The sequence below is a fragment of the Brachyhypopomus gauderio genome, unplaced genomic scaffold, assembly GCF_052324685.1.
Source record: "Brachyhypopomus gauderio isolate BG-103 unplaced genomic scaffold, BGAUD_0.2 sc45, whole genome shotgun sequence".
Lineage (NCBI taxonomy): Eukaryota > Metazoa > Chordata > Actinopteri > Gymnotiformes > Hypopomidae > Brachyhypopomus > Brachyhypopomus gauderio.
This window is the reverse complement of record NW_027506871.1, coordinates 1,880,008-1,902,500: the sequence shown is the minus strand read 5'-3', so window position 1 is coordinate 1,902,500 and position 22,493 is coordinate 1,880,008. Positions and strand designations below refer to the sequence as shown.

At 42.3% G+C, this 22,493-nt stretch overlaps 1 protein-coding gene and 1 long non-coding RNA gene across 3 annotated transcripts in view; one reads left to right on the top strand and one right to left on the bottom strand.

Moving 5' to 3' along the window:
- Window positions 1-5,641, bottom strand: part of LOC143486751 (sodium/hydrogen exchanger 9B2) — a 21,502-nt gene extending 15,861 nt beyond the window's left edge. Inside the window, exon 1 of one of the 2 annotated variants that reach the window (XM_076986158.1) lies at window positions 5,610-5,641. Coding sequence is in view for 1 of the 2 variants with exons in the window: in XM_076986157.1 (XP_076842272.1) it covers window positions 5,610-5,630 (21 nt within the window). In the remaining variant the exon portion in view is untranslated. The remainder of the gene's footprint in view (window positions 1-5,609) is intronic. The other variant, XM_076986157.1, reaches the window with a different exon arrangement.
- LOC143486754 (uncharacterized) overlaps window positions 1-7,151 on the top strand; it is a 13,082-nt gene extending 5,931 nt beyond the window's left edge. Inside the window, exon 3 of the long non-coding RNA XR_013123655.1 lies at window positions 6,936-7,151. This is a non-coding gene — a long non-coding RNA (uncharacterized LOC143486754). The remainder of the gene's footprint in view (window positions 1-6,935) is intronic.
- The last annotated feature ends 15,342 nt before the right edge of the window (window positions 7,152-22,493 follow it).

Below are 22,493 nucleotides of genomic sequence, written 5' to 3'. Positions count from 1 at the left end.
CACATACACACACACCATAACACACATACACACACACACACGCACACACACACACACACACACACACACACACACACACACACACATATATATATATATATATATATATATATATATATATATATATATATATATATATATAAAATAAATATACACGTACACAGTGAACTCTAGGGGGCACTTTAGTCATGGCCTAGCTGGGATTTGAACCCACAAACCTCCAATTACCTGCTACTAAGAAGACAAGCAGGTCTGATTCGGCAAACATATCAATTTGCCAAACACACTGTATGTTCTGAGCTAATAAAAGTATATGGTGTCCCACATGGGTCAGTAGTAGGTCCCTTATTATTCTCATCATATATGCTGCTGTCACACACAGTTAAGTGTAGTGCTTTGTGTATGTTGTGTGGATGATACTCAGCTACATACAGGAACATTGAGGATGCCCTGCGTCTGAGGTCCTACAGCAAAAGTAGATTGTACTAAATCCAGAGCTTTTCAGTTACAACTGTGGCAAAACCATTGTTTTTAAAAACAACTCCTTCTCCATCTACTCCACCTACTCCAATGAGCTGCTCACAAGCTCCCGAACCCTCTGGAGAAGTGGAGACTCATATGTCTACACTGAACTGGACGTATCTGTGGAAACCTGTAGAACTTCCTATTGTACACTCATATGGTCTATGGATTATTTATTATGTTATAGTAAAACTAATAATATAACACATAAAATACAAATATAATATAACATTATAACGTAATATAATACAATACAATACAATAGCATAGAACTAATAAAATATTCTTAAAATATTCTAAAATAATCTTGTAACGCAGCGTGTGCTGTGGAGTGAGGAGGCGGACATGAGCGCTGAGGAGAGCGAGATTTATTAAAGGAAATTCCAAACTCAGAGTCATACAGGATAGCACGGGTCACATCTTCTAAGGAGTCCGGACATGAAACATGGAATGACATACTGAACACAAGGAGTACTTACAAAACCAGGCAAAGAAACAGAACAGGAGAAACAGGACAGGGGGGCGTAGCCCTACGTGACAAATATTCTAATATGAGCTGGGCGGCCCAAGGAGGAAGGACTCTCTGGAGTCTCACTCCTCCTTCATTCATTCTGCCCAGAGAGTTTTTCTTTTCTACGCCTGCCCCTGGCTTCCTCAGTGGGGATCTGAACCCTGAATGCTTCATTGTGACAGGCCGTGTAAACATGCTACACAAATAAACTTGACAGTAACACTTTACATTACATTAAGTGTTTACTTACTAACGTGAAGTAATGCATTAGTTAATATGAACAACACATGAAGTAACACATTAACAATAATTAACTAACGTTAAGTAAACATGTAACAGGTGCATTAGTTAATGTTGTGTTTATATCAAGTGCAGAGTAAGTGGTGTTGACTAACTAACGTTAACTAATGCATTAGTTAACATGAACAACACATGAAGTAACACATTAACAATAATTAACTAACGTTAAGTAAACATGTAACAGGTGCATTAGTTAATGTTGTGTTTATATGAAGTGCAGAGTAAGTGGTGTTGACTAACATGAAGTAATGCATTAGTTAACATGAACAACACATGAAGTAACACATTAACAATAACTAATGTTAAGTAAACATGTAACAGGTGCATTAGTTAATGCTGTGTTTATATGAAGTGCAGAGTAAGTGGTGTTGACTAACTAACGTTAACTAATGCATTAGTTAACATGAACAACACATGAAGTAACACATGAACAATAATTAACTAACGTTAAGTAAACATGTAACAGGTGCATTAGTTAATGCTGTGTTTATATGAAGTGCAGAGTAAGTGGTGTTGACTAACGTTAACTAATGCATTAGTTAACATGAACAACACATGAAGTAACACATTAACAATAATTAACTAACGTTAAGTAAACATGTAACAGGTGCATTAGTTAATGCTGTGTTTATATGAAGTACAGAGTAAGTGGTGTTGACTAACTAACGTGAAGTAATGCATTAGTTAACATGAACAACACATGAAGTAACACATTAACAATAATTAACTAATGTTAAGTAAACATGTAACAGTTGCATTAATGCTGTGTTTATATGAAGTGCAGACTAAGTGGTGTTGACTAACATGAAGTAATGCATTAGTTAACATGAACAACACATGAAGTAACACATTAACAATAATTAACTAACGTTAAGTAAACATGTAACAGTTACAGCTTCTGTTTTGGCTCTTTGTTGCTCGCACCCTTTTAGAGCTTTAGTGTTTTAGTTTGGAGCAAAAGGGACTAAAGAGCTAAAAACAGTATGGACACACTTCAGTTCCTATGCTGATAGATTCTGGATATTTCCAAGTTACCCATTACTTATGTAGGTAAATCAGTACAATGGAATATATTCCTGTGACAGGGGCATTGAGGGGGCCGGAGGCACTGGTTGTAAGTCAGGGCTTATATTCTCCATGACGAAATACAACGTAAAGAGCACAAAGCAAACAGCGAAAACAAAATGCACTGTTCAAAAAGAGCAATGAAGAAGTGTAATAGAGAGGAGTCTCTTCCTTGAGCACAGCAGTGTGCAGCTACGTCAGACACGCTTAGTCCTCGAGGAATGTGCAGCACTGGACTGCACAACCTGTGGGAATAAAAAGGAGTGCACACTGATAACACACAGGTGTTAGTAATGTGGTGATGAGGACCTGGGTAGTGGCCTAGTGCTAGGGGGTGCACGGTGCGTGAGCGGATGAGTGCACGCGACCTCTGGTGGCCTCCTGGCCGACCCACCGTGACAATTCCTTTAAGGTCGCACCAAAAAAGGTGTGAGCAACGAAAAGCCAAAACAGGAGCTGGAACTAATTAACTAATGCATTACTTCATGTTAGTAAGTAAACACTTAATGTAAAGTGTTACCAACTTGACTTTGACACAGAATACGAGAAATAAACTGGCAGAAAAGACACTGACAGAAAAGAGGAACCATAATTTAGACTTACTTGGGGTCTGTAGTCGAATAAATCAGAGACAGTAGAAAATGTCAGGCTGGATTAAACTGTATTCAGTGATGAGAGTACTGCATTAGTAAGGTATTACTCTAATCTCACCACTTTTTTCAGTAACGAGTAATCTAATGAGTTAGATTAGTTAATCTGCGTGTTAACTGCGCATTACAAATTTTCCTAAGTAAAAATAGATATTTTAGCTTTCTTATTGCATCTTGGGAAGTGGCGTCTGGACCATGTGACAGTGAAGTCACGTTTTCCGCATGAGTACAACTCACATGTAATACCAACTCACATGTAATACCACGCAGCGACACAAATGTAATGTCAGGAGATGCACTTCCAATGGAGTATGAGCAAAACTTCTGTTGGTGTCAGCAGCTGCTAAATGTAACTAATAAAGTAACTTGTAATCTAACTTAGTTACTTATAAAATCAAGTAATTAGTAACGTAAGTTATTTTTAAAGGAGTAATCAGACATCAGATTACTTTTTCTGCTGCTGTTATTATTGTTTTACTATTCCAGCGGGAACAATACAGATGAGTAATCAGATCAGTAATCAGAGCAGTGATAAGATCAGTAATCAGACCGATGATCCTGCCCCACAGGAACCACCACTCTCATCCCTGTAATTTCCTGCCATCAGACATCACACCCAGACTCACTATGATCAATCACACGCAGACTCACTATAATTACACCCAGACTCACTATGATCAATCACACCCAGACTCACAATGATCAATCACACCCAGACTCACAATGATCAATCACACCCAGACTCACTATGATCAATCACACCCAGACTCACTATGATCAATCACACCCAGACTCACTGTGATCAATCACACCCAGACTCACTATGATCAATCACACCCAGACTCACTGTGATCAATCACACCCAGACTCACTATGATCAATCACACCCAGACTCACAATGATCAATCACACCCAGACTCACTATGATCAATCACACCCAGACTCACTGTGATCAATCACACCCAGACTCACTATGATCAATCACACCCAGACTCACTATGATCAATCACACCCAGACTCCCTGTGATCAATCACATTCACTCACTATGATCAATCACACCAAGACTCACTGTGATCAATCACACCCAGACTCACTATGATCAATAACACCCAGACTCACTGTGATCAATCACACCCAGACTCACTGTGATCAATCACACCCAGACTCACTGTGATCAATCACACCCAGACTCACTGTGATCAATCACACCCAGACTCACTATATTCACACCCAGACTCACTGTGATCAATCACACCCAGACTCACTATATTCACACCCAGATTCACTGTGATCAATAACACCCAGACTCACTATGATCAATCACACCCAGACTCACTGTCATCAATCACACCCAGACTCACTATGATCAATCACACCCAGACTCACTATGATCAATCACACCCAGACTCACTGTGATCAATCACACCCAGACTCACTGTGATCAATCACACCCAAACTCACTATATTCACACCCAGATTCACTGTGATCAATCACACCCAGACTCACTATGATCAATCACACCCAGACTCACTGTGATCAATCACACCCAGACTCACTGTGATCAATCACACCCAAACTCACTATATTCACACCCAGATTCACTGTGATCAATCACACCCAGACTCACTATGATCAATCACACCCAGACTCACTGTGATCAATCACACCCAGACTCACTATATTCACACCCAGATTCACTGTGATCAATAACACCCAGACTCACTATATTCACACCCAGATTCATGGTGATCAATAACACCCAAACTCACTATATTCACACCCAGATTCACTGTGATCAATCACACCCAGACTCACTGTGATCAATCACACCCAGACTCACTATATTCACACCCAGACTCACTGTGATCAATCACACCCAGACTCACTATATTCACACCCAGATTCACTGTGATCAATAACACTCAGACTCACTATATTCACACCCAGACTCACTGTGATCAATCACACCCAGACTCACTGTGATCAATCACACCCAGACTCACTATATTCACACCCAGACTCACTGTGATCAATCACACCCAGACTCACTATATTCACACCCAGATTCACTGTGATCAATAACACCCAGACTCACTATGATCAATCACACCCAGACTCACTGTCATCAATCACACCCAGACTCACTATGATCAATCACACCCAGACTCACTATGATCAATCACACCCAGACTCACTGTGATCAATCACACCCAGACTCACTGTGATCAATCACACCCAGACTCACTATATTCACACCCAGATTCACTGTGATCAATAACACCCAGACTCACTATATTCACACCCAGATTCACTGTGATCAATAACACCCAGACTCACTATATTCACACCCAGATTCACTGTGATCAATAACACCCAGACTCACTGTATTCACACCCAGACTCACTGTGATCAATCACACCCAGACTCACTATATTCACACCCAGATTCACTGTGATCAATCACACCCAGACTCACTGTGATCAATCACACCCAGACTCACTATGATCAATCACACCTGCTCACAAACTGCTCACCAAATACAAATCACAAACTGCTCACCAGAGGTTCCCGTGTTCTCATGCGCTGTGCTGTCAGCATTTACAAGGGAAGGACCTTTGAACCTGAGTAAAAAAGGCACGGGGGGCGTGGGGGGACGGGGGGGGGGGGGGGGGGGGGGGGGGGCGTGGCAGACCGGTGTGTGGGGGTGGGGCTAGTCAATCTGCCTCTTCTGTTACTTCCTCATCTAGGAAAAGGTTTCCAAACACACAACACACACACACACACACTCGCACACACACACACACACACACACACACACACACACACACACACACACACACACACACACACACACACACACCTGGCTGCATTCCTGCAGTGTGTGCAGTATGTTAAGGTAAAATGACAGGTGCAGCAGAGGTGTGTGTTGAAGCAGTGATGTTGTAGTGTTCAGGGGTGAATGTTATACATACACACACACACACACACACACACACACACACACACACACACACACGGGAGGGGGAGGGGAGGTGAGAGGAAGGAGCTCCAGGGTTGATTGGACAGAATTCTTAGTGACACACAGACTGCACTACACTGACTCACATAGCTGACCTTAACACACACACACACACACACACGCATGCACGCACGCACACACGCACACGCACCCACACACACACACACACCATACACACACACACACCATACACACACACACACACACACACACACTATTCCTAAACTTATTCACACTATATTTGTATGAAAAGCAGAAGACTGATGAAGAATTCATATGAGGATGTGATGACTCAAACATCCTCCTTTTACCCGTACTACACCCCTCCCCTCCACCTCATCCCTCCACCTCATCCCTCCATCATCCCCTCCACCCCTCCCCTCCACCTCTCCTTTGTCTCATCAAGATTGGACTACTGTAATGGTCTTCTAATTGGATGCTCTAAACAGTCCATAAAGAAACTTCAACTTGTACAAAATGCTGCAGCTAGAGTCCTAACTAAGGCTATATTAGTCCTACTCTCTCTGTTACACTGGCTTCCAGTTATATATTGATTTGATTTTAAAATTCTTCTGTTGACCTATAAGGCGTTAAATGGTCTTGCTCCACAATATCTGAGTGAACTCATTGCATACTATAATCATCTCGTCTTCTGTGCTCCCATAATGCAGGGATAATTAATAAGACTACAGCCAGAGGCAGAGCTTTCTCCTTTATGAGCCTTCCAGCTCCGATCCGAGATTCTGACACAGTTCCTATCTTTAGCCTGCTGGAGCCACATGCTAATCACTGGCACGTGTGCTATATATGTGGATGTTTATATTGATGTTTACGTATTTAACCTGTATTTTGACTTTTACTTGCAGGTCGCCCAATGGAGGATGGGTTCCCTTTTGAGTCTTGGTCCTCCCGAGGTTTCTTCCTAATCCCCACCATCATAGGGAGTTTTTCCTCACCACTGTGGCCTTTGGCTTGCTCATTAGGGATCTGGACCCATACGAGTGTAAAGCTGCTTTGTGAAAATATGTGTTGTAAAAATCACTATATAAATTTCTATATATATAATCACCTCCATGTCTCCACTCACACCACCTCTCCCCTACAAAAGACAGATGCATATGTAACCCACCCACAAAGTGGTGTATTTAATTAATTATTTCTTGTTGCTATTTGTTTTCAAGAAAAAAAAAAAAATTCTTTTAGTTTGGCATTTCAGGCACGTTTCTCAACTAATTGCCGCTTACCTGTAATTGTGGGTCTAGAGTTGTAATGCAGCACCCCCTCTAGGTCACGTGAGTGTGCTGTTTTAGCGCCGTGAGAGGTGAAACGTCTGGTGGCTGCTCGTGAGAACTCGCATCCAGCGCAAATATTATATTTGCTGGTTATATCGCATATACACCCACATATTGTGTCTGAATTATCACATTTTTCTTTATCAGGTAAGAAAATGTCTTTGTTATTTTATTATTATTACTTAGTAGAGTTGTTTTATTTCCGAGTTCTAAAATATGTACCGACCACGTTGTGCTTTATGCTAGCTATGGGGAAACTTAGCCCGATATGCAGTGGTTAACGTCAAGTTCAGTTTTGTTGTTAACTGTTGTAAATGTATTTGATATTGAATTTTTCTGCCATCCAATGTATATATCTTGTAGTTCAAATTGTATAGTTGTATGTGATTTTATTTAAGCAGGCCATTAGTGCTGCTAGTGTATATTTTATTACATTGTCGATACGTGAGTGTGCTGTTTTAGCGCCGTGAGAGGTGAAACGTCTGGTGGCTGCTCGTGAGAACTCGCATCCAGCGCAAATATTATATTTGCTGGTTATATCGCATATACACCCACATATTGTGTCTGAATTATCACATTTTTCTTTATCAGTGGACTGTTGAGAGCGATCAAATTCTGGAACGGCTCCGTCTTCCGGATCAAGAGCTATACTTGCTGGACACCAGTACTGCAATTTTTTCGAGCTCCATCTAACACCGTCACCGTAAGACTGTTCCATACGGATCCGGCGTTAGTCCGGAGACAAGACATTTTTTGTTGTTTGGTTTGTTTGTTGTATACATATATATATATATGTGTGTGTATGAATGTATGGTATATATATATATATATTGTTATTATTCATGAACATAGTATATATATATTTTTAATAGACATCATTTAAAAAAAAAATTCCATTCGTCTGCGTATTTGTGTGCTTAAGTTGAGTGCGAGCTAGAGTTGTCTCTAAGCTGCCCCAAATATAATTTAAATTATATCAACTACCAATTTTATTTATTCACTCCAATATCCCAGACCCTGTAGATTAATTTCCTTACAGGATCATACCCTATATTTTATTATTGGGTTACAACTGATAAGAGAAATTAAGTGGCGCCCAACGTGGGGCCCGCTGCGGAGTAGACTTGTGTTCGCATTGACTAAGCACACACATTGAGCATACTACATATTGAGTATACTACACATTGGTTATACTACATTTCAGTTTTCAAAATGGATGTGTGTACTCAGTATGATTTTGACCCTGAACGTTCAGTGCTCTTGAAAAATGTACATCCCACTGTAACACTCAGCGATGTACGTAGAGCCTTCAGTTTGATTGATAAGGTAATGAGAATTGAGTGGGTAGATGGAAATACTTCTGGGGTTTTACTTTGTGAGTTCCAAGAGTGTATTACTCCACTACTGCTGGAGGAGGAACACTTAAATGCAGATGGCAATGGGTATTGGGAAGTAATTCAGGTAGATAGTCCTGAAGCTGGCAAGACCAAATTGCAGACAGAGGCTCCCAACAAGTCAGAGCATCTAGACAGTGTTCTGGGAGCCATGGCTGATGACCTGGTGGCCCAGATAGAGTGCTTGGCAGATTTATATAGCGTGGATACCAATAACCTTAGCCAGCATATTGCTAATAAAATCACAAAAGGTGTAGGTTATGGTGCACAGAACCCAGTTAGTTCCACTCCAGCTTCTAGCATATTTGCTCATAATGCAGACTCTGAGATTTCTGCCCCAACTTTTGTCACACCAACTCGGTCAGACAGCTCTGATTTTCCACGGGTTACTCCAAAAGTGTCGTTTGCTCCTAGCGTTGACTCTCATTCTAGGGACAGGACCACTGATGCTGAGGCACAGGAGAGTTTTCTAATTCCCAGAGATGTACAGCGGGTAGTTGTAGAGCATGTAGTAAAACGTGATGCCAACTCCTTAGAGCCCACCACATCTCAACATAAGATCCGAACTTTCTCGGGACAGAGTCCAAAGCCGGCTGGGGAAGTTGACTTCAAAACCTGGAAAATATACGCAAGACAGGTGATCAGAAATGACGCTTTGTCTGAAAATTACAAGAGGAGGCAGATACTAGATAGCCTTCTCCCTCCTGCTATCAGCATAGCACTCTGCGCTGGTGATAATGCACCCCCCAAGCTCTATCTACATGAGCTGGAAATTGCATACGGCAGTGTGACTTGTGGTGAAGAACTTTACATCCAATTCCTTGAGACACATCAGAACAGTGGAGAAATGTCCTCTGACTTTTTGAGAAGGCTTCAGGCCTTAATGCAGGAAGTTGTTGAGAAGAAGGGTATGGCAGGCAGGCATGCTGATGTGCAGCTCATGAAGCAGTTTGTTCGTGGTTGTTGGGATGAGGGATTACTAACAGAGCTACGTCTTAAGGATGTGCTGACATGCCCGTCCCAGCCTACCATGAGTTACTCAGACCTGCTGTTTAAGATTAGGTCGATCGAGCAGGAAAGGCAACTTAAAGAGAGGAGGAAAAGTCGCCATCTTGGCATCCTACCGACTAAGGCACGTAGCCATGCACATCTCACCTCTAATTCTCAGCAATTACTACCTGAGAGTTGCAATAGTGCTGAAAAGGAAGATTTGAGACGAAGGATTCATCAGCTTGAAATAGAGGTGGCTGAAGCAAAAGCTGCATCTGAAGTAGGGAACGGTAATAGGGGAGTAATCTACCAAGAGTCTAAATCCACAACACAAGATACAACAAAGAACAAGACAAAACTGGAACAAATTCCCATATATAAATCTCAAGCTCAAAAGACCAGGACACTGAAGTTCTGCTATCGGTGTGGAGAGGACGCACATTTTCTGCAGCACTGTAAAAATCCAGTGAACGCAGCCCTGGTTCAAGAGAAACTAATGCAAAGACATGAACAAAAGAATAAATTCCAAAACACTAAAGCTTCACCCTCAGTACATTTAAATGGGGTGTAGCCTCTGTTGGGGAACAAACGGAGGCTACAAATGAAGAAAGTTCCAAAGCAGCCCAAAAGCAATTTGCATGCACTTTAAGCTTGAGTGACAGTGTGTCAAAGCCTGAGAAACAAATACCTATTGGCTTAGTGGGAGAGCCTTATGATGGGGTAGCATGGTTGGATGGGGTGAAGTGTCATTGCCTCATAGATACTGGATCTCAAGTGACTTGTCTCTCAGAATCATTCTATAGGCAGCATTTGTATCACAGAGAGCTATCTTCTGTAGGTGATATCCTGCGTATTGAGGGTGCAGCGGGACAAGAGGTGCCTTACCTTGGGTATATTGAGATGGATATAAGATTTCCAGCCAGTGTTTGCGGGACAGGAACAACCTTCACCATTCTAGCCCTTATCTGCCCCGATCAAAATTATAATGCTAGCACTCCCTTACTGGTAGGGACCAATGTCCTTAGACGACTTATTCAAGACTGTCAGAATACGAGAGGGAACCAGTACCTCAGCACATTGCCCATACATGCTGACTGGATCAATGCCTATGCTATTTGTGATGCAAAGCTGAAGTCAGAGATGACTGATAGAAATCCTATTCCTGTCCGTCTGTCCGGAAAACATGCAGTCACCATCCATAAAGAGGAGAGCCGTGTTTTGGTTGGGATTTGTCATGCCAAAAAGTCTAAATGGATGAGACCAGTAGTTCTAGAGGAACCTGCAGGAGGCCCTTTTCCTGGTGGACTTGTGGTGAGTGCACAGTTGATCCAAGTGCAACCCAGATCACACAATAAAATTAGGGTAGTAGTTAAAAACATATCAGACCACAGTGTAACTTTGCAACCCAGGCAGAGGATTGCAGAAGGTTTTCTGGTGGATTGGGTCAAGCCAGTGAATCCAGGTGCCAGTTATGGTGATCCAAATGCTTCCAAACTTTCTGTTCAGCAATTCCCTTTGTCGGTTTCAGAAACTGCTGTTCCCCTGGATCTGAATTTCGAGAATTCCCCTATGCCAGAAGAGTTTAAACTGCACATCATGTCCAGAATAAACCAAGAAGTATCCAGTGCCTTCTCTAAGCATGATTTAGATGTCGGGCATGTTAATGGTGTCACACACAAGATTGAATTGTCAGATCACGTACCATTCAAAGAGCGTACTCGTCGAGTGTCACCTGCTGATTTTGAGGATTTAAAGAAACATCTGAAAGAGCTCCTATCTATCGGCATTATAGAGGAGTCAAACAGTCCCTATGCTTCCCCAGTGGTCTTAGTTAGAAAGAAAAATGGTGATCTTAGAATGGTCGTGGATTATCGCAAACTCAATAATATAACCAAAAAAGATGCATATCCTCTTCCAAGGATAGAGGAGACTTTTGCCTTACTCACTGGTTGTAAATGGTTCTCCGTTTTAGATTTAAAAAGTGGCTACTATCAGCTGGAAGTTGAGGAAGCAGATCGTCCAAAAACTGCTTTTACTACGCCCTTTGGAAACTGGCAGTTCCGCCGCTTACCTCAAGGTCTCACTAATGCTCCTGCAACTTTTCAACGGACCATGGAGAGGGTTATGTCAGGGCTCAATTTGCAGGAAGTAATTGCTTTCCTAGACGATTTGATCATTTTTTCAGAAACCTTAGAACAACATGAGGAGAGGCTAATGAGAGTACTGGGAAGGATCGCTGCATTTGGGCTGAAGTTGTCTCCTACCAAGTGCAGGTTCTTTCAGACCTCCGTGAGATACCTGGGTCATGTGATTTCAGCCCAAGGTATTCAGCCTGACCCTGACAAATTAGAGGCTATAAAAGGGTGGCCTACGCCTAAAACAGTCAGAGAGCTCAGATCATTTCTGGGTTTCTCAGGCTATTACCGCCGATTTATGGAAAACTACTCTAGAGTAGTAAAGCCTCTAAATGAGTTGTTGCAGGGAGGATTCTCCACCAGACACAAAACATCGGCACATCAGAACAGATCAAAATTTCAATCTGTGGTTGAAAAGTGGAGTCCTGACTGTCAAAACGCCTTTGAGACTGTCAAACAAAATCTAACTGCTGTGCCAGTACTGGGCTTTGCTGACTGGAAGCTGCCTTACATCCTCCATACAGATGCTAGTACCACTGGTTTGGGTGCTGCGCTGTATCAGATTCAGGAGGGGAAAGCTAGAGTCATTGCCTATGCGAGTAGGGGCCTCAGTAGAAGTGAAAGGAACTACCCTGTCCATAAGCTCGAGTTTCTGGCACTAAAATGGGCCATATGTGAAAAGTTCCATGATTTCCTTTATGGTGCCAATTTCAGCGTGCTAACGGACAACAATCCTTTAACATATGTGCTTACTACTGCCAAGTTAGATGCAGCTGGACACCGCTGGCTTGCCGCTCTGTCCATGTACAATTTCGATATTAAGTACAGAGCTGGGAAAACTAACGTGGATGCTGATGGTTTGTCACGTAGGCCTCATGCCCCTGCAGGGGAGGATGAAGACTCTGAGGATATTGAGATGAGAGTAATGAGGATGCTGGATAGAGCAGCTCACTCTCCAGAAGAGTTTGAACTAATGAACCCAGCTGTCTTAGAGACTTTGTGCCTTAGACATGGTGTGCGGTGTATGAGAGGAGGCGTGCAACTGGACAAAGAATCTGAAATAGACGATAGCGAATCTGAGGTGACTCCTGCAGTGGAAACGCTGCTGTGTGATGAGAGGGCTGTCCCGAGTGATTTAGTGGATCCTGAACCATGGCCCGGACATTCCACGTTACCCAGCATGACTCCATCTGACTGGGAAGAGCTACAAAGAGATGATCCCACTATTAGTTATATAATCAGGCTTTTACAATCGGGTGAGGGGTTAGCTGACTCAGATAAGCAAACGGCACCTAGAGAAGTACATCTGCTCTGGAGAGAGAGACAAAGATTGATCTTAATTGACCAAGTTCTATATCGTCAAGTTACTGATCAGTATGGCGAAAAGTATAATCAATTGGTAGTTCCAAGTAGCCTTAGACAAAGAGCACTAGAAGGCGTACATGACGAGACTGGTCACATGGGGTATGAAAGAACACTGGAGCTTGCGCGTGCTAGATTTTACTGGCCAAAAATGGCAGTCTCTGTTGAACACAAATGTAAGACGTGTGAGAGATGCCTTAGGAGGAAATCTCATGCTCAAAGGGCATCTAAGCTTGTAAATATCAAAGTCTATTCACCGCTTGAATTAGTCTGCATTGATTTTTTATCACTAGAGCCAGACGCCAGTGATACTAGGAATATATTGGTTATTACAGACCATTTTACAAAATATGCCCTTGCATTCCCAACAAAAGATCAGACTGCAAAGACGGTGGCAACAATTCTTTGGGAGAACCTCATATGCAACTTTGGTTTCCCTAAACGCATACATAGTGATCAGGGGGCCAATTTTGAGTCCGAATTGGTCACAGAACTTTGTAAATTGGCGGGTGTCAAGTCCAGAACTACACCGTATCATCCCAGGGGAAATCCGGTTGAGCGATTCAATCGCACCCTATTGGATTTACTGGGCACTTTAAGTGATCAGAAGAAGGAGCAGTGGAGGAAGTATGTGCGTCCTCTTGTACATGCGTACAACTGTACAAAAAATGATGCTACAGGAGAGTCGCCATTTTTTCTAATGTTTGGGCGGCAACCCCGCCTGCCCATTGATCTCTGTTTTGGGATAAGCCCAGCTGGACACAATCCTAGAACTCACTCACATTATGTCACGGAGTTGAAGAAGAGGCTGAGATATGCCTATAAGCTAGCTACAGCAAATGCAGAAAAGCGACAAGCTCTCAATAAGGCCAGATGGGATAAAAGAGTGACTGCTGCCAGTATTGGGGTGGGAGACCGTGTTCTTGTGCGTAATGTAAATCTTAGAAGGAAACACAAGATTGCAGATCGCTGGGAGCCCACAACATATATAGTAGTCAAGCAACCTAATGAAGAGATCCCTGTGTATGTTGTCAAGGCTGAAGATGGTCAGGGACAAGAGCGGGTGCTACACAGAGACCTGTTACTTCCTTGTGGGTTTCTGCCCATCAGTCAGGAAGATATGCAGGCAGAAGGTGCTGGTGGACAGAATAGACCAGTCACACGCAGCAAAGATAGAAAAGTATCTGAGAGAAGCAACCCTAACATAACTCTTAATCCTGAAGCTCTGGAGTTCCATTCTGTGCTGGAAAGTGGAATCAGTTCTATCTCCACCTTGAACCAGGAACACTCAGACCCTTCGAGTACAGAAGAATTGTTGTTTTCACAGGATGAAGATTGCAGTGTTGCAGAGAATTATTCATGTTTGAAGGAACAGAATGATGACTCTGTGTTGAGCGGAAGGGACAATTCATCCCCCTACAAAACAGAACCTGCAAGCTACAGGGCTGAAGTGTATGAAAATGCTGATATTGCACCAATGGATTCAGGCTCCAGTGTAGGTGAGCAAGAGCAGGCTACTTCAATAGAGGAAGAACCACAAGTTTTCCCCCGACGGTCTCAGCGGGAAAAACACCCTCCTGCGAAATTAAGAGATTACAATGGATGGACTGCAACCCGCACCATTCAAAGTGTCATTCAAAAGCCCCACAGTGATTATCTTAGTCAGTTAGTTAATATGATGCAACAGCAGATTCAAGTACAGCAGACTCAGAGTGAACTTTTACTAAGTCTTGTGACCACAGGTTTTGGTTAAAGTATCTGACGAGGACGTCAGTGTTCAGCAGGGGAGGATGTAACCCACCCACAAAGTGGTGTATTTAATTAATTATTTCTTGTTGCTATTTGTTTTCAAGAAAAAAAAAAAAATTCTTTTAGTTTGGCATTTCAGGCACGTTTCTCAACTAATTGCCGCTTACCTGTAATTGTGGGTCTAGAGTTGTAATGCAGCACCCCCTCTAGGTCACGTGAGTGTGCTGTTTTAGCGCCGTGAGAGGTGAAACGTCTGGTGGCTGCTCGTGAGAACTCGCATCCAGCGCAAATATTATATTTGCTGGTTATATCGCATATACACCCACATATTGTGTCTGAATTATCACATTTTTCTTTATCAGGTAAGAAAATGTCTTTGTTATTTTATTATTATTACTTAGTAGAGTTGTTTTATTTCCGAGTTCTAAAATATGTACCGACCACGTTGTGCTTTATGCTAGCTATGGGGAAACTTAGCCCGATATGCAGTGGTTAACGTCAAGTTCAGTTTTGTTGTTAACTGTTGTAAATGTATTTGATATTGAATTTTTCTGCCATCCAATGTATATATCTTGTAGTTCAAATTGTATAGTTGTATGTGATTTTATTTAAGCAGGCCATTAGTGCTGCTAGTGTATATTTTATTACATTGTCGATACGTGAGTGTGCTGTTTTAGCGCCGTGAGAGGTGAAACGTCTGGTGGCTGCTCGTGAGAACTCGCATCCAGCGCAAATATTATATTTGCTGGTTATATCGCATATACACCCACATATTGTGTCTGAATTATCACATTTTTCTTTATCAGTGGACTGTTGAGAGCGATCAAATTCTGGAACGGCTCCGTCTTCCGGATCAAGAGCTATACTTGCTGGACACCAGTACTGCAATTTTTTCGAGCTCCATCTAACACCGTCACCGTAAGACTGTTCCATACGGATCCGGCGTTAGTCCGGAGACAAGACATTTTTTGTTGTTTGGTTTGTTTGTTGTATACATATATATATATATGTGTGTGTATGAATGTATGGTATATATATATATATATTGTTATTATTCATGAACATAGTATATATATATTTTTAATAGACATCATTTAAAAAAAAAATTCCATTCGTCTGCGTATTTGTGTGCTTAAGTTGAGTGCGAGCTAGAGTTGTCTCTAAGCTGCCCCAAATATAATTTAAATTATATCAACTACCAATTTTATTTATTCACTCCAATATCCCAGACCCTGTAGATTAATTTCCTTACAGGATCATACCCTATATTTTATTATTGGGTTACACATACATGTAGAGAACAATAAATAGTGTGTGTGTGTGTGTGTGTGTGTGTGTGTGTGTGTGTGCGTGTGTGTGTGTCTGTTGACATTGATACTTATCTTAATAGTCACTAAGGAGTCAGATGAGAATGAAGATTATTTATAAGTGGACACACAGGACATGTAGTACCTCTTCATTAACCCTCGTGTTTCTTCAGTTGGATGGACCTGATTGGTCTGTTCAGTACAGAGTCATTGGCCACACATGACCTGATTGGTCGGTTCAGTACGGAAGTCACAAATGGTCTAACTGGAAAATACAAAGCAAATCTGATTTCACTGTGACGCCAAGGAGATCCAAGAAGCAAATGACCAGCGTGAAGATACGATCTGAGGATGAAACGTGTGTAGGACAGAGTGTGTGTGGAACGAAGTGTGTGGGATGGAGTGTGTGTGTGTGTGTGTGGGAGTGTTTTTAGGATGAGGAGTTGGTCGAGTGACACAAGCTTAGATCAAGGATGTCATTCCTTGTTCAACTTTTCCACAGGAAAATCAATAAAGCCTTTTGGTACGTAGTTCTCAGTCATTCAGACACTGGTCATCTGTTTCCCTCACTCCTACTTTAGAGAGAGAAGGAGAGAGAAAGAGAGAAAGAGAGAGAGAGAGAGAGTGAGTGAGGGAGGGAAAGAAAGAGGGCAGGGAGAGAGAGAGGGATATACACACCATGTTCACCCTTAAAAACCTCTGTCTCTCTCTGTCTCTCTCTCTCTCTCTGTCTCTCTGTCTCTGACTCTGTCTCTCTCTCTCTCTCTCTCTCTCTCTGTCTCTCTGTCTCTCTGTCTCTCTGTCTCTCTCTCTCTCTGCCCTACATCGGCTGTGCCTTCTAATTGAGTCACTGATAACACACACTGATAACACAGCGATAATAAACAACTCAGCACACAGGGACACACAGCACACATACAGGACATACAGCGCACACAGCACACGGACACACAGGGATATACAGAATCTAGGACACACAGCACACAGGACACAGGGACACAGAGGACACACAGCAGACAGGGACACACAGCAAACCAATGTCACTATATGGACTCTATGAGAATTAGTGGTGATGTAATGATCTGTTTGATTAACAATGAATATGCAGTATGGGACATTTTCACTGAACACTCAGACACTCGAGAGGAGACACAGACAGACAGACAGAGACACACTCGCAGACAGACAGACATAGACACTCACAGACAGAGACAGACAGAGACAGACAGACACAGACACACTAGCAGACAGACATAGACACTCACAGAAAGACACTGTCACAGACCCAGACAGACACAAACACACTTGCAGACAGACAGACACTCGCAGAAAGACACAGACACACTCGTAGACAGACAGACACAGACCCAGACAGACACACTCGTAGACAAACACAGACAGATACAGACAGGCACAGGCAAACAGAAAAAATAAAACACTGAAGAATTCCAAATCATTTATCTCCAGGACACGTTTAACATGCTGTCTGATCTCAAACTGGAGCACTTGAGAAGAACTGGTAGGAAGTGTTTCTGCAGGAGGGTTCAACATAACAGTCACTGAGCACATGTAGTGGGTGTTGCATGACATTGTGAATTGTCCCTCCAGCTCCACTAAAGAAACTTCACTATGTCATCAACAGACTCCCAGTGCAGTAACACCGATATAATGGGAATAAAATATAATGGAAAATGATATCCTTCATTGACTGACCTTCAGGACAGAGTGGAGCTTTTGGTCTGTGCACTCACAGTTAGACCTTTCACCCAGGAGATCCTTCACTACAACATCTTCATTCTCAGCACCTGCAGGTGCTCTTATGCTGAACATCTTGCATCTTTGTGATCGTTTGCGTGAACTATGACATCTGAACCCACGACCTTTGTGTTCCCAGCACCTACTGTGTCTCTTCCGTACTTCGGTTCTGTTTTGTGATTTATTAAATAATATTTTATTGTTGTTAAATATTATATTTCTAAATGTTTTATTTTAATTAGTAGTTAACATTTTACTAAACTAGTTATTTTATACATTTTCTTAAATAAGTGATTACGTGGAGCAAACTTAATCAAATTCTCTCAACGTCAGATCTTGGTTCTGTCCCACTTACCACAGAATAAGTTCACTTTGTGTTTGACAGTTTCAAACAAACGCAGCACAGCGTTGTTGCAGGTTCTGTCTCCTGGCTGATGCTGAGCCTGGCCGTGTTTGGGTCGAGTGGCGCTGGGCCCGTCGAGGCGTTTAGACGATGGTACGGCATGTTTACTTCAGACGGTGAGGATGTTGGAGGATGTTTCTCCTGAAGCCCAGAGTGTGATGAATGGCACTGTAAACACTGCCAACCTTAACAGCCCACATGGGTGTTTCATAAGTCACTGTGCAGAATGTACGCACGGTTCCCTTTTCTGGTCAGTACAGAACCTGTCTAACAAGGACAGGAGGTTAAACCTGTCTAACAAGGACAGGAGGTTAAACCTGTCTAAAGAAAACAGGAGGTTAAACCTGTCTAACGAGGACAGGAGGTTAAACCTGTCTAAAGAGGACAGGAGGTTAAACCTGTCTAAAGAGGACAGGAGGGTCTAAAGAGGACAGGAGGTTAAACCTGTCTAAAGAGGACAGGAGGTTAAACCTGTCTAACGAGGACAGGAGGTTAAACCTGTCTAACGAGGACAGGAGGTTAAACCTGTCTAAAGAGGACAGGAGGTTAAACCTGTCTAAAGAGGACAGGAGGTTAAACCTGTCTAAAGAGGACAGGAGGTTAAACCAGTCTAAAGAGGACAGGAGGTTAAACCAGTCTAAAGAAGAGAGGAGGGTTAAACCTGTCTAAAGAGGACAGGAGGTTAAACCTGTCTAAAGAGGACAGGAGGGTTAAACCTGTCTAAAGAAGAGAGGAGGGTTAAACCTGTCTAAAGAAGAGAGGAGGGTTAAACCACTCTAAAGAGATTAAAACTGTCTAAAGAGGAGAAGAGGTTAAACCTGTCTAAAGAGGACAGGAGGTTAAACCTGTCTAAAGAGGACAGGAGGTTAAACCTGTCTAAAGAGGAAAGGAGGTTAAACCTGTCTAAAGAGGACAGGAGGTTAAACCTGTCTAAAGAGGAAAGGAGGTTAAACCTGTCTAAAGAGGACAGGAGGTTAAACCTGTCTAACAAGGACAGGAGGTTAAACCTGTCTAACAAGGACAGGAGGTTAAACCTGTCTAACGAGGACAGGAGGTTAAACCTGTCTAACAAGGACAAGAGGTTAAACCTGTCTAAAGAAAACAGGAGGTTAAACCTGTCTAACGAGGACAGGAGGTTAAACCTGTCTAAAGAGGAAAGGAGGTTAAACCTGTCTAAAGAGGACAGGAGGTTAAACCTGTCTAAAGAGGACAGGAGGTTAAACCTGTCTAACGAGGACAGGAGGTTAAACCTGTCTAAAGAAGAGAGGAGGGTTAAACCTGTCTAAAGAGGACAGGAGGTTAAACCTGTCTAAAGAGGAAAGGAGGTTAAACCTGTCTAAAGAGGACAGGAGGTTAAACCTGTCTAAAGAGGACAGGAGGTTAAACCTGTCTAACGAGGACAGGAGGTTAAACCTGTCTAACGAGGACAGGAGGTTAAACCTGTCTAAAGAGGACAGGAGGTTAAACCTGTCTAAAGAGGACAGGAGGTTAAACCTGTCTAAAGAGGACAGGAGGTTAAACCAGTCTAAAGAAGAGAGGAGGGTTAAACCTGTCTAAAGAAGAGAGGAGGTTAAACCTGTCTAACGAGGACAGGAGGTTAAACCTGTCTAAAGAGGACAGGAGGTTAAACCTGTCTAAAGAGGACAGGAGGTTAAACCAGTCTAAAGAGGACAGGAGGTTAAACCAGTCTAAAGAAGAGAGGAGGGTTAAACCTGTCTAAAGAGGACAGGAGGTTAAACCTGTCTAAAGAGGACAGGAGGGTTAAACCTGTCTAAAGAAGAGAGGAGGGTTAAACCTGTCTAAAGAAGAGAGGAGGGTTAAACCACTCTAAAGAGATTAAAACTGTCTAAAGAGGAGAAGAGGTTAAACCTGTCTAAAGAGGACAGGAGGTTAAACCTGTCTAAAGAGGACAGGAGGTTAAACCTGTCTAAAGAGGAAAGGAGGTTAAACCTGTCTAAAGAGGACAGGAGGTTAAACCTGTCTAAAGAGGAAAGGAGGTTAAACCTGTCTAAAGAGGACAGGAGGTTAAACCTGTCTAACAAGGACAGGAGGTTAAACCTGTCTAACAAGGACAGGAGGTTAAACCTGTCTAACGAGGACAGGAGGTTAAACCTGTCTAACAAGGACAAGAGGTTAAACCTGTCTAAAGAAAACAGGAGGTTAAACCTGTCTAACGAGGACAGGAGGTTAAACCTGTCTAAAGAGGAAAGGAGGTTAAACCTGTCTAAAGAGGACAGGAGGTTAAACCTGTCTAAAGAGGACAGGAGGTTAAACCTGTCTAACGAGGACAGGAGGTTAAACCTGTCTAAAGAAGAGAGGAGGGTTAAACCTGTCTAAAGAGGACAGGAGGTTAAACCTGTCTAAAGAGGAAAGGAGGTTAAACCTGTCTAAAGAGGACAGGAGGTTAAACCTGTCTAAAGAGGACAGGAGGTTAAACCTGTCTAACGAGGACAGGAGGTTAAACCTGTCTAACGAGGACAGGAGGTTAAACCTGTCTAAAGAGGACAGGAGGTTAAACCTGTCTAAAGAGGACAGGAGGTTAAACCTGTCTAAAGAGGACAGGAGGTTAAACCAGTCTAAAGAAGAGAGGAGGGTTAAACCTGTCTAAAGAAGAGAGGAGGTTAAACCTGTCTAACGAGGACAGGAGGTTAAACCTGTCTAACGAGGACAGGAGGTTAAACCTGTCTAAAGAGGACAGGAGGTTAAACCTGTCTAAAGAAGAGAGGAGAGTTAAACCTGTCTAAAGAGGACAGGAGGTTAAACCTGTCTAAAGAAGAGAGGAGAGTTAAACCTGTCTAAAGAGGACAGGAGGTTAAACCTGTCTAAAGAGGACAGGAGGGTTAAACCTGTCTAAAGAAGAGAGGAGGGTTAAACCTGTCTAAAGAAGAGAGGAGGTTAAACCTGTCTAAAGAGGACAGGAGATTAAACCTGTCTAACGAGGACAGGAGGTTAAACCTGTCTAAGGAGGACAGGAGGTTAAACCTGTCTATAGAAGAGAGGAGGGTTAAACCTGTCAAAAGAGGAGAGGAGGTTAAACCTGTCTAAAGAAGAGAGGAGGTTAAACCAGTCTAAAGAAGAGAGGAGGGTTAAACCTGTCTAAAGAGGACAGGAGGTTAAACCTGTCTAAAGTGGACAGGAGGTTAAACCTGTCTAAAGAAGAGAGGAGGTTAAACCAGTCTAAAGAGGACAGGAGGTTAAACCAGTCTAAAGAGATTAAACCTGTCTAAAGAGGACAGGAGGTTAAACCTGTCTAAAGAAGAGAGGAGGGTTAAACCACTCTAAAGAGATTAAAACTGTCTAAAGAGGAGAAGAGGTTAAACCTGTCTAAAGAGATTAAAACTGTCTAAAGAGGAGGTTAAGCCAGCTGCAACTCTTATACCTCGAGTGTATAACCCCAAAGAGAAGGAGCATGAATGCAAGGTTCAATGACAGGATTAGAGTTAGGATTAGAATGATTTCTGACTTTAGGGTTTAGGATTTTGGTTGCATTTATCTAGCCATGATCAGAGTGAAATGTAATTAGTTTCAGGGATCGGTCAAACACATTGAGAATATACCCACATGTCTTTTGGAATGTATGTGTGTGTAATATTCTCACTGCTCACAGAACTGTGAGCTACAACAGAGAATGTACCACATAAAACTGAAGCAGGGTGGAGGTGATGGAGCGTAAACACCACCCTGGGCCAAGCTTGGGGTGTAGACACTGCTACAGTGGAGCTTAATGTGTTTATATTACTGTAGAATTCAGATGATTTATACGCATTAAGTGTTTATATTACAGTAGAATTGGGATGCTTAAATGTATCAAGTGTTCATTTTACAGTTAAATGATTTATCATAAATGTTATTTTACAGTTGAATGATTTATCATAAATGTTATTTTACAGTTGAATGTTTTATACATTTTTATATTACAGTAGAATTCGGGATGATTTATTCACATTGAGTGTCTATATTAAAGTAGAATTGGGATGATACACATTGAGTGTTTACCTTACAGTGGTTTCCAGTGGTTTCGTGGCTCACACTGGATT